Source organism: Scleropages formosus, chromosome 1 (assembly GCF_900964775.1).
Source record: "Scleropages formosus chromosome 1, fSclFor1.1, whole genome shotgun sequence".
In the NCBI taxonomy this organism is placed as follows: Eukaryota; Metazoa; Chordata; class Actinopteri; order Osteoglossiformes; family Osteoglossidae; genus Scleropages; species Scleropages formosus.
The window spans coordinates 36451830-36463572 of record NC_041806.1 but is presented as its reverse complement, the minus strand read 5'-3'; the positions used below and the strand labels follow the sequence as shown (position 1 = coordinate 36463572).

At 39.1% G+C, this 11743-nt stretch overlaps 1 protein-coding gene across 1 annotated transcript; it reads right to left on the bottom strand.

The window, feature by feature from the left end:
• Positions 1-4839: 4839 nt before the first annotated feature.
• Positions 4840-11398, bottom strand: taf1a (TATA box binding protein (TBP)-associated factor, RNA polymerase I, A). Its single transcript, XM_018743622.1, has 11 exons — positions 11265-11398; positions 10703-10826; positions 10202-10365; positions 9931-10044; positions 9438-9636; positions 9110-9231; positions 8391-8549; positions 8169-8235; positions 7877-8000; positions 6499-6653; positions 4840-5017 (listed from the first exon to the last, which is right to left on the bottom strand). The coding sequence occupies exons 2-11, from the start codon at positions 10821-10823 to the stop codon at positions 4887-4889; spliced, it is 1356 nt and encodes a 451-aa protein (XP_018599138.1). The 5' UTR covers positions 10824-10826; positions 11265-11398; the 3' UTR covers positions 4840-4886.
• Positions 11399-11743: the final 345 nt, after the last annotated feature.

The window sequence follows — 11743 nt, the reverse complement described above, 5'->3', positions numbered from 1 at the left end:
CATGAACTCTGGATCATGACCGAAAGAATGAGATCGCGGATACAAGCGGCAGAAATGAGTTTCCTCCGCAGAGTGGCTGGGCGCACCCTTAGGGATAGGGTGAGGAGCTCAGTCACCCGGGAGGAGCTCGGAGTAGAGCCGCTGCTCCTCCGCATCGAGAGGAGCCAGTTGAGGTGGCTCGGGCATCTGTTCCGGATGCCTCCTGGACGCCTCCCTGGGGAGGTGCTCCGGGCTTGTCCCACTGGGAGGAGGCCTCGGGGCAGACCCAGGACACGTTGGAGAGACTATGTCTCCCGGCTGGCCTGGGAACGCCTTGGGGTTCCCCCAGAGGAACTGGAGGAGGTGTGCGGGGAGAGGGAGGTCTGGAGTACTCTGCTCGGACTGCTGCCCCCGCGACCCGGCCCCGGATAAAAGCGGAGGAAGATGGATGGATGGATGGTTTGCCTAAGTTTTAGAATGATCAAATGAAAAAACATTGTTGGAAGCACATATTAGTTTTTGTAGACTGAAATGAATTTGAAAAGCGAATAATTCACTCCAGCTTGTAATGATGCAGTTGTAGCTATGTTCTTTAACTGTTTCTTATAATTTATGCATGGTTTATGCAATGATTTTGATGTGTTGGTTATGTTGCTAGGCAGCCTTTCCTACTCTGCTTGGTAAAGGTGAATACATTTCAGTTACTCTCTTAGACAAGCAACCCTGTGCAACAGTCAGTCAGTCATTTTCAGAACCACTTGCCCCATACGGGGTCGCGGGGAACCGGAGCCTACCCGGCAACACAGGGCGTAAGGCCGGAGGGGGAGGGGACACACCCAGGACGGGACGCCAGTCCATCGTAAGGCACCCCAAGTGGGACTCGAACCCCAGACCCACCGAAGAGCAGGACCCGGCCCAACCCACTGCGCCACCTCACCCCACCCCACGTGCAACAGAGCTACAAAAAATAGGACCGAAATGAGTATCCTGTACTGTATGTGCTGTAATGGTGGGTTCCTATGAGCCGATATATGAACTTATTCTAGAGGGAGGTGGTGATGCAGCGCATTCAGTCAGTGCCTCCTGTGTGGTGGGTCTGGGGTTCAAGCCCTGTTTGGAGTGTCTTGTGATGGAGTGGCATCCCATCCAGGGTGCATTCCCTCTCACCTCAGCCTCATACCCTGTGTTGCCGGGTGGGCTCCAGTTTGCCATAGCCCCACTTGGGAGAGACGGCTGTTGCCGAGGTACAAATTTATTTTACTTAAAGTGGGAAATCTGCTTTTCCCCAGGTCAACCTCTAAACCTTGTCTCTGTGAAACTGCTTTCTATGATAACGTAGCCAGAGGGGGAAAAGACATTGGCTGATTTGTTTTACATCTGATTGTGCCTTTTGGCTGCTGTCGACCTACACTGACAAAACAGTCTTTGAAACAATGCTAGAGATAATCATTGGTTTTGAGAATGTAATACATAAACTAATTTATATTGGTGCAAAATCCCAAAAGAAATGCCTAAAAGGACAGCCAAGTACACAAAAGCACACGGAAAAACATGACTAACTTTTGGTTACTGAAAGTATTGTACTCTTTTGCTGAGTCTTGTATGTCATCCTTTTATTAAAAACTAAGTAATAAATTTAGCATTCAGTAAATATTGATCGTTACAGATACGACTTTACAAACCATTAGAAAATAATCACAACTTAAAGTCAGTGTGAAATGTGAAACTCAGAGGAAAATAATACAGGAAGGATCATTAATAACACTGCGCTCAAGACAAGATACAGCTAAAGAGAAAGTGCACTGCCAACTGTTTCCTTACAAAACATTAAGGTTCAATTTATCCTAATTTCCTGCAAGTGTAAGTGACTAAGATTCTTTTTGCACTACTGCACATGTGATACTTCAGCATAAATGACATGATTTATGCCCCTTAAATAATTGTGGCATAAACTACCTTGGGCAAAGGACTTGTGTTTTGCATAAAGATGCAGTTGTGGGCACTTTTACAATGTTTTTATATACCTTCTTAATCAATATCGAGAACGTCAGGTTTGTTAAATGGTCGAAAGAATGGCAGGAACAAAACAAAGCTCCACAAGCAAGGTGACAGACTGGGTAGAAGCCCTCCAATGCCCAGTTTCTAAGAAGAAATGTCTGAACTCCAAGAATTTATAGAGCAAAGTGAAACACTGAATGTGAGCTGAATCCCATCTCCACCATGCATACTGACATACTGTATAAATATCATTATGGTTCTCGGTGGTTCACTTTATTTTGCGAGTGACAAAAAGAAAGGCAGGTAGTTTGGGGGTAGCTACCTAGGCATATAAACATGCATATCACATAAATATTATAAACCTTGCAATGTGCAAAAGATTGCTACTAACTGCACCAATGTACTTTGCCATTTATGACATTTGAAATTAATTTTTTCCATTTTTTCTAAGTTGAATAACACTGATTTTAATATAATTTTCCTTTGTAAGATACAGATTTTAGTTTTTATACATTTCTGTCTATTGGCACTGGGGAAACTGGTACTATAGTATTTAGAGCTGCTGCCTTTAGACCTGAGGGTTACTTGAATCCCATCTCCAGCTATAGTTCCTTTCAACAAGGTACTTTCCCTGAATTGCTCCCGTAAAATTACCCAGCTGTAAAAGTGGGTAAATAATTGCAAGTAACTTCACATTACAAATTGCTTTGCAGAAAAGCATCAGTTAAATAAATGTAAGCACCATAAAACAGTAAGTGTTTTATTTAGTTTGGCCTCAGTATTAATGACATTCTAAGTTTCTAACAGTTTTTGTTTTCTTGTTCCAAATGCATCGCATATATATGGCAGTATGCAAGATGATGTTTGTGGACACAGACATAGCCGGAAGGCTGGCGGTCACAGTCCCACAAGAGGCCCTGCTACAGTTCCACGAAGTAGGATTCTTCACCTTAAATGCTCTAGTAAAAACATGCTATTATATAAATGAGGAAAATTCTATATTGCTTTGACTAATACACACACATTGACTGAACCACTTGTCTTGTTTGGGGGTAGGAGGGAGCCAGAGCCTAACCCAGCAACACAGGGCATAAGGCTGCAGGGGGAGGAGACACACCCAGGACAGGACACAAGTCTGTCACAAGGCACACCAAGCAGGACTCAAACCCCAGACCCACGGGAGAGCAGGACCCGGTCCAACCCCCTGCGCCACCGCACCCCTGCTTTGACTAATAACACACACACACACACACATTTTCAGAACCGCTTGTCCCTTACGGGGTCACGGGGAACCGGAGCCTACCCGGCAACACAGGGCGTATGGCCAGACGGGGAGGGGACACACCCAGGACGGGACGCCAGTCCACCGCAAGGCACCCCAAGCGGGACTCGAACCCCAGACCCACCGGAGAGCAGGACTGTGGTCCAACCCACTGCGCCACCACGCGCCTGTTTTGACTAATAACAATAATGTAATAATCTGAGGAAAAACTGAAGCGAACACTCAAGAAAAAGTTCTGAAAGCAGATTTCACCCCTTCAAGTAGTAATATAGGGCATTATCTAAAGGTGAAGGTTCATAAGGACAGTCATAGGTTTATCAGATGAATCATACTTTTTTCATGGTTGTCAGTATATGGTAATAATGCACTTTGACATTTGTATATTAAATGAGTCATAGTGATTTTTTATGTCAATTTAAAAAAGTCACAGGGAAAAACCCATTAAATCACAGAACGTGTTGCCTGAATGACAGCTGATGAATGTAAAAATGATTCATTCAGACGTTCAGATTCAGACTATGAACCATATTTGTTCAATCTGCAATAGATTAATATGCCAAACATGCACATAAGGTACTTGCAATACTTTAAAGACATTCTGTTTATCATAAGCTACATTTCAATCAATCATCTAATGAGCTCCTTTGAACCTAAATTTTTGCTGGCTGTTTCCTTTCCTTCTTTGGAAAAAAAGCTGAATGTATACAGCAATGGTAGTAATACAGTGAGCGCCACATGGTGGTCGAAGCTTCACTTGCACGAATTAATGCAAAGCAAACCAAAAAAAGTAAGCAAAGTCAACCTGGTAATGATGTTTTGGTGAAGTCAAAAATGCTACAGGCAGAAGATGAGGTGCAATGACGGTGGAATTTTACTATTTTAACACACACACTATCACTCGAATGAAAGTGTAGTTTATTGCAGGCAATTGATTTTTTGTGATCAGATGTCATTTTTGCCAACTCCAACCAAAATTGGGCCCATGGAAAGATATTTTAAATGATAGGCACTTTCAGGCAGATACAGAGCATTTCTAAATGAATAATAAACCAGCTCTTTGAAACACTTTGTAAGTTGTATAGATGGCTACTCAAGAAAAGTTGTTGTTGCCACCATTCTCAACAACCTGTTTTCATAAATCTTACTTTGCTACTTCTGAAAACAGAATCTAGATATCAGTAAATGGATTTATTAGAATGAACAATTGTCATCCTCAATCATTGGACACAGTTTTAAGCTCTATCCACATTTTCATGAATCTGATGTGCAAACTTTATTCATAGGAGAGTAGTAGTCAGGACTACACTATAGTATTCTATTTTCAAATAAAAACATTCTTTTTAATCTAAGGTAGGAATCCTTTAAATAGCATGAATTACAAGAATACATCCTAAATGTCTGTACAGAAAAATACATTAATCATTTCCATTTTTACAGTTAGTTTTAATTTTTTCACATCTCAAACTTTATAAATAAACCTATACATACATTACATATAAACATAGATATATATATACACACACACACAAAGAATATACACTTTTTTGTATTTATTACATATATACACCAATATGCAGATGGTCAATAACACTTAACTGCAGCTGAAATGATACAGGACTTTTCCACCCTAGTAGTGGCCTCTTGACACCTCCTGTGAAGCTATTGGTGATGCAGTCCGTTTCACCACATTTCTCACTTTTTTAGCATGTCCGTTACTCTCTTTAAAAAGTTCAAGTTTCTTTCTGCAATATATGCATTCTGAAATAAAGTAAAACATTTGGGTCATTTTAAATTATGTTAAGATCAATTTTATAACATCACTCAAACAGTGACAGTACAGATGATTGTCATATTCCATGTTTGCACACCCTAAAAAAAACTTCATCTAAGAAGAATAAAGGAACATTAAATTATTCAACTCTTACATTATTATTAAAATTATTTAAGTACTACATTTACTGCTGCAAGCCATACATTTTATGTCTGGATATTCTTCATTTGCTGTATACACTTTAAAATACCAAACAGTTCTTAGGAGTGATTTGTGCAAATTACTAAGCTTGTTAGTGCCAAGAAAAAAAGTTAATTTAAAATAAAGTCTCACAATAAAGTCTAACATTCCAAACATAAAACTCCATGTAAAAATGGACATGTTTTCTTACTGATGTCTCATGTACATTCGTTCCCCATTAACTGGTCCCAATTCATTCTTGAAAAGGGACTTCTTATCAAATTGCCAGATAAGGAAATTACTCAATTACTTCTTTCTGAGAAAAATTTTAATTCATCTCAAGTTCTGCCAAGTTCACTACAAAACAACTCTAAATGATGCACAATTTTTCCTCTTTTGATGTTAGGCAACACTTTAAAACAGAATGAACACTTGGGCTAAGATTACTTCATTTCATCTGATGGTGTCTGTGAAGTTTTTTTGAATCACAAAGGTGTTTGCTGAGCTTTTTTCAATCGTTCATGTCCTCAAGCAAGTTGTTAATAGCAAACATAGGTGAGCATATAAAAAGCTTCCTCACCCCTCTAAATATGAGTTTTATGTCTACATCTGGAATAGAGGTAATAAGCATGAATTTCTCTTTCATTATAACATTTTCTTCTACTCTAAATTATAAATGCAGAAATTACATTTCTAGCTTCTATTTTTTAAAGGTTTCCTAGGTCTGTAGGATACCAGCAAGCTACTCACAGAAATTTAGTGAAGGGCCACATACATAACTTTTAAAAAAACAACTTCATAATGTAAACTTACTGTCACAGTACGGTACTGAGACATGTCTGCAAATAAATGAATGTGAGCAGCTTGAGGAAGATTAATACTATATCACATTTAAATAAATGAATATTTAAAAAATACAACGGAAAAAGGACGCAAACAGAAGTACATGAGTAAGAAAGTGACTACAGAGTTTGTGGGAACACGATTCCTACAAAAGTGCGTCTCACAATGAAATTTTTTCCGTTTATCGCACCAGACTAAATATCAGGGGTCTCGACCAATGTCACAGACTGAATATATGGAAATCCATATGCATGAAAAAAACTAAATGTTGGGAGACCGGCTAATGGAGGGATGAGTGTATTCTAATAAAATTTAACTCATATAAAGTAATAACACTAAAACAATCTGTGTGTACATTTCAAGTGATATGAAGTAGAAGTGGTATGAAAGTTATTAAAATACACATTTGCAACTCCATTGATATGGAGACGATACGTCAACTTACTGTGTCCACTTAAAAGTGAGGCAGTCTTGGCTTTCAGTGTAATCAGTTCTTTGCTCTCTTCTAAATCTATCTTTGCGTGATGTGTTCTGAAATGAAAGGCTGGCCACCAGTCTTTTCTAGTCTCCCACTCCTTGGTGATTAAATGCATCAGTTTTCTACAAGCAAAGAAATACAGCAAAACTTAAAACTCTAAGTGACATACAGTAAACAACTCACAATGGTATGCAAAAACTGAGTTTTGGCTACAAGATGGAAGAGGCATGTAAACTTTTGTGCATCGATTTGCTTTCAGTTGCAGTATTTACAGGCAATTCCCATTCCAGTTACAATTTACTTCTAAAATCTGAAGGATCCATTCATCAAAAGTAACTGCTTCTACAAATGCCGGCACAGTGGTCCGCAGCCTGTCCTGGAAGCATAGGGCATGAAGCAGAGTAAACCGTGATGGGAGACCAGCAAACTATTCCTCACAATAAAGGCAATTTAGAGTCACCAATTCACCTGAAACACGTCTTTGGACTGTGGTAGGAAAGTAGAGTACCTAGAGAAGCCATACACACTTAGGGAAAACATGCAAACTCCTCACAGACTAAGCTGGATTTAATCCCAAATAAAACCTACACCACAGAAGCTGCGAGGCACCAGTGCTATTCACTGCATAAGCATGCCACCCTAAATTATAAAGCATTAGAAGGTAAATTCTACACCCGCTGAGGGATGTTGGAGGCAGCACTGTGGTATAGCGAGTAGCGCTGCTGTCTCACAGCGCCTGGGTGGTGCAAGAGGACATGGGTTCAATCCCTGTTCAGTCTGTGTGAAGTATGCATGTTCTCCCCGTGTCTGCATGGGTTTCCTCCCACAGTCCAAAGACATGCTGTTCAGGTTCACCCATAGAGTGTGGGTGAGAGAGAGAGTGTTCCACTGATGTGTGGTTGAGTGACCCATTGTAAGTAGTGTACCTAGCAGTGTAAGCCGCCGTGGTGAATAAGGCGTGTGGGCTAGTGACACTACATAATGTTCATTGGCAGTCGCTTTGGAGAAAAGCATCTCCTAAATAAATGTAATGTTATTTTTTGAATGTCAATAGTAATAAGATATTGTATATTCTGATATAGTCTGGTGAACTTTCAATATTCCCACAACTAATTTTTGGTCCAGATGACAATTTAATGGCATATAACCAAACATCTTGCTCACCCATTGCAGGGTAACAAATTCCAGCTATCTTAGCTTGCCATGTACAGTACATTTCATGTCTCACTACAAAAGTCTGGCTTATAGAAATTGGTAACTTCCACAACGAAGTACACGTATATCATACATAGTAAAAAGCCTTTCATATAAGGATAAACATTATATAGTATAAAATCATCCTTACTTCTTTTTAAGGATTTTAACAGTGTTTCTTAAATAAGTCCATGCTTCTAGGTTTTGTTTCCAGCTGCTGTAGTCAAGAAGGCTAAAAATTACACCTGTTGCTTCTTCAAGGTGTTTTTCATCATCTGAAAAGTACAAAAATTACACATTTGTATACAACAGAAGCAATCATAACATTTTGCTACAATTTAAAAAATACATACACCGAGAAACCTCTTAGGAAAATACAAAAAACAAATAGAAGACCGATAATCTAAAGAAAGGCAGCAATAAAAAATAAAAAAAATGTTTACCTGACTTAAGCAAAAGAGAACATAATTCCAACATCAGCTCATGACTAGGAACCAATGCCTGGAGAACCTGTGGCGAGAGAATCAAAAAAAAAAAAAAAAATCTGTCACCACTGCATGAATAAAAGCATCTTATGAGTGTTTGTAGCTCCTATTCAAAGGTGTTCTTTGCAGAAAGATACATTCTTAGGGTCACTGTCAAGCTTGCTTCAAGCTCACACACACCTCAAGCACCCTGATCAATTTCTTCTCTGGAGCGTCGTGCCTCTTTAAGAAGTCATAGAGGAAGACATGAGCATTAGGATTGGGTGGGAAGCTGTTGTCATAGGCATACTCTTTCAGTATACTCAGGGCCCCATCCTGATCATTGTAGAACTCTAGCATCTGAAATAATCATACAATTGTAAGATGCAGATGATCCAAAGTTACACCACACTAATTCTAAGTATGTAATCGCATTTTCAAGGCATCTATACACACCCATTTCACCAAATGAAACACACCAATGGCAAATACGGTATCAGGGAATAATATGAATTAACACAGATACTATGGAAAACATAAAAACTGATATTACACTAATAATAGTAAACAACTGTACAAATAAAGCATGGTACAGCTGATTTACTATGAAACTTCCTGATTAGAGCCATGACAGCAACATGTACCCTCACATTCCACTCTTAAATTCTGAATACTGGCATATAAAAAGAACATGTTTTGTTCAGAATGACATCAGGTATGTTTTACTACTTTTCCAAGCCAGAAAAAAAAAAAACTCACCAGGTAAAATCTTAAGCCCTGTAAAATGGAACAAATAGTTTTTCCTCGAGAGTTTCTTGTTCTGCCTCCCTCTGCACAGTTCATCTCCCAGCAAAACACCCAAGCCTACATTTGACATGTGCCATGTTTAGCACAACCAAAGATCTGAAGGTATCACTCACATTGACATAACCTATTACAAACGGATCCCACACTCCTGGCTGCTTTAGTATCTCCTGAAGATTAACTGATGCTTGCCGGAAGTAGTTGTGCATCTCTTTATGGTCAGCGACATCAGCATCATCTGGATGAAAGGGGCAGAGAGTAAGATAGACCTTTTATACATTAACTAATTGAAGTTGTTTAAAGTCAATCACAAAAGCTGCTATAGTGACTTTATTGTAGTTTCACATTCCATTAGAAGATACGACACTCCTTTGTGATTTTGGCGGTGGGTGGGAAAACAGGGTCACTCAGATTAACCAGTACAGTTTGAACACATCCTTTTACCATCTCCTGAGGTGGCGTTCTTCTTAGAGATCCAGGAGAAGTAGTCAAGGAACCCCCTATAGGCATGGATGAGTTTCATCTTGTCTGCCTGAGAGGCAGACTGTCTCCCATACCTCCAGCTCTCAGCTATCGATAGCTGTTGTTTGGCCTCATCAAAATGTCCAGTCAACAACAGATGGAAAGCATGTTCCAAAGAGACCTACAAGGAAGAAAGCTTTTTTCATGCACCTGTTTTGTGGGGGGGGGGGGGGACAAAATAATAATAATAATAATAATATATATACCCAGAAAAATGTGTGTTGCATGAAGTCTAAGGCAAAACATATAAGGGATAACTTGTTTTTAACACTAATCTCAAAACTGACATTTTATAGAACATAATTTTACCACTCGTCTGATTTTCCATTATTTATCTGAATACCTTTAAAAACATTAAACAATTATAAGAAAAACAACCCAGTCTATACTATTAATACTAGTTATTTTAAAATACCTTTAAGTAACTCTTCACTCCAATATTTTTCATCTGCTCTAAAAAAGAATTGAAATCTTCCGGATTAGAGTTAGGGTGGTGATGGAGAATCTCGGTACCTAACCTCCAAATAATCTGTAAAACAGCAGAAAGAAACACAGTAAAACTAAACATGCTTTTTGCCGTAATATTGATCTTTTCCAGGAAAATGGTAAAACGGAATGAAATACACTAACAACCAAATTTATTACAAGTACTAATGAAATTGCACTAATACTAAAATCCAAACAACCTCAGATGCCAACAGCTGCTTGGTTACAGTGGTGTCCTCCAGCGTCTGGAAGTAACTAATCATATACTCAGCAGCTTCCTGCCACCGATGTTGTAAAAGATCTTCCCGAATCTTTCTTAGACACTCTCTAGCACTTCGGTGAAATCCTGTCTCCTTGGGAGTTCCTTAAAACATAAAGAGTGAAATCAGATACAGATTTAAATATGCTCACAGAGCCCCACAATCCTAACCTTAAAACGGTGTAAAGATATGGAGTCAACGACTGAATGTGAATATGACACTTTGCACAGTTTGTAAACATATGTGGCCTTGTTTATGGGATTTATATGTTCCTGCAGACTGTTGTTAGTCTACAAGATGACTGTGTAATAAGAGCACACACAATTACACAGGAGGCAGATTGTTGTGAGTGAGAATATGTAAAAGGTATACAGCCACTGGCCACCTACGCCCTCCCATCACTGCCGACACCGAAGACCTTTAGACTAAAAACGTTCGTACTTTTGAAGCACTCTGCTGATAGAGGCACATATAATCGCCTCTTTTTACTTCGCGGTTCATCATCAACAGAGGTATCGTCTTCTGAAATACAAGTCCCAATTTCGGCACCAAGGTCATCCATATCCTGCAAAACATGATGAGAAGAAGAAACACTGCTGCACTTAAAGACAGACTACATTTTCATTTACCTCAAAGTTTAAAAATAATTTTCATCATTGGGAGTCTGTCTAAATTTAACCTGAAATGAAAAGCAAGCTCATAAATATATAATAAAAACACACATTTTGTTAAAACTTTACTTTTCATTCAGAGGAGCAAAAGTTATTGGAAGAACGTGAAGACTGTCTCTGCTAAACAGAAAATTAAAGTTTAACCCAAAACCAAATTCATTTTGACTGTAATCTTACTGAAATAATAATAACTTCAACAGACAAATTTATGAATCATCAAAGTTGCGTAAATGTCGACCCTACTACTGTGGTCAACTCATAAACACATTTTTCACCAAATTGAAATTGCTTAAAAACGCAATTTTATTCACAAACTAGTATAAAATGCTTACCTTAACACACAGCTAATAGACACTGAGAATATTCGTTTATGTTTATAAGGCACTTTCTACTGCGCACGCTTACATTAGAACTCTACTTCCTACTTTTCTTCTTGTGAGCGTTTTGGTCGTATTTGTATCAAAAATTTGCACATCGCCCCCTGCTGTACTGGTGGTATAATCCGAGCGATTTTTGAACACCACCCCCTCCTGTTCTGGTGGTATAATCCAACCGATTTTTGGACATCACCCCCTCTTTTTCTGGTGGTATAATCCAAGAGATTTTTGAACACCGCCCCTTCCTGTTTTGGTGGTATAATCCAAGCGATTTTTGAACACCGCCCCCTCCTGTTCTGGTGGAAAACTCCAAGAGATATGTATATATCGCCGCCTACTGCTGTGGCGGAACAAACCAGGACAAACGTATACACTGTCCACGTATTGTCGAGAGGTACAAACCAAGCAATGTATTCTATCGCCACCTACTGTTT

Excerpts from the sequence above, each read along its gene's own strand:
- taf1a (XM_018743622.1), bottom strand. The coding sequence starts at position 10,823 with ATGGATGACCTTGGTGCCGAAATTGGGACTTGTATTTCAGAAGACGAT. Across the intron at positions 8,001-8,168 it reads TTCTCTTTTGCTTAAGTCAG|ATGATGAAAAACACCTTGAA; the intron begins GTAAACATTTTT and ends TGTACTTTTCAG. Across the intron at positions 6,654-7,876 it reads GTTAAAATCCTTAAAAAGAA|AAAACTGATGCATTTAATCA; the intron begins GTAAGGATGATT and ends CTTTGCTTGTAG.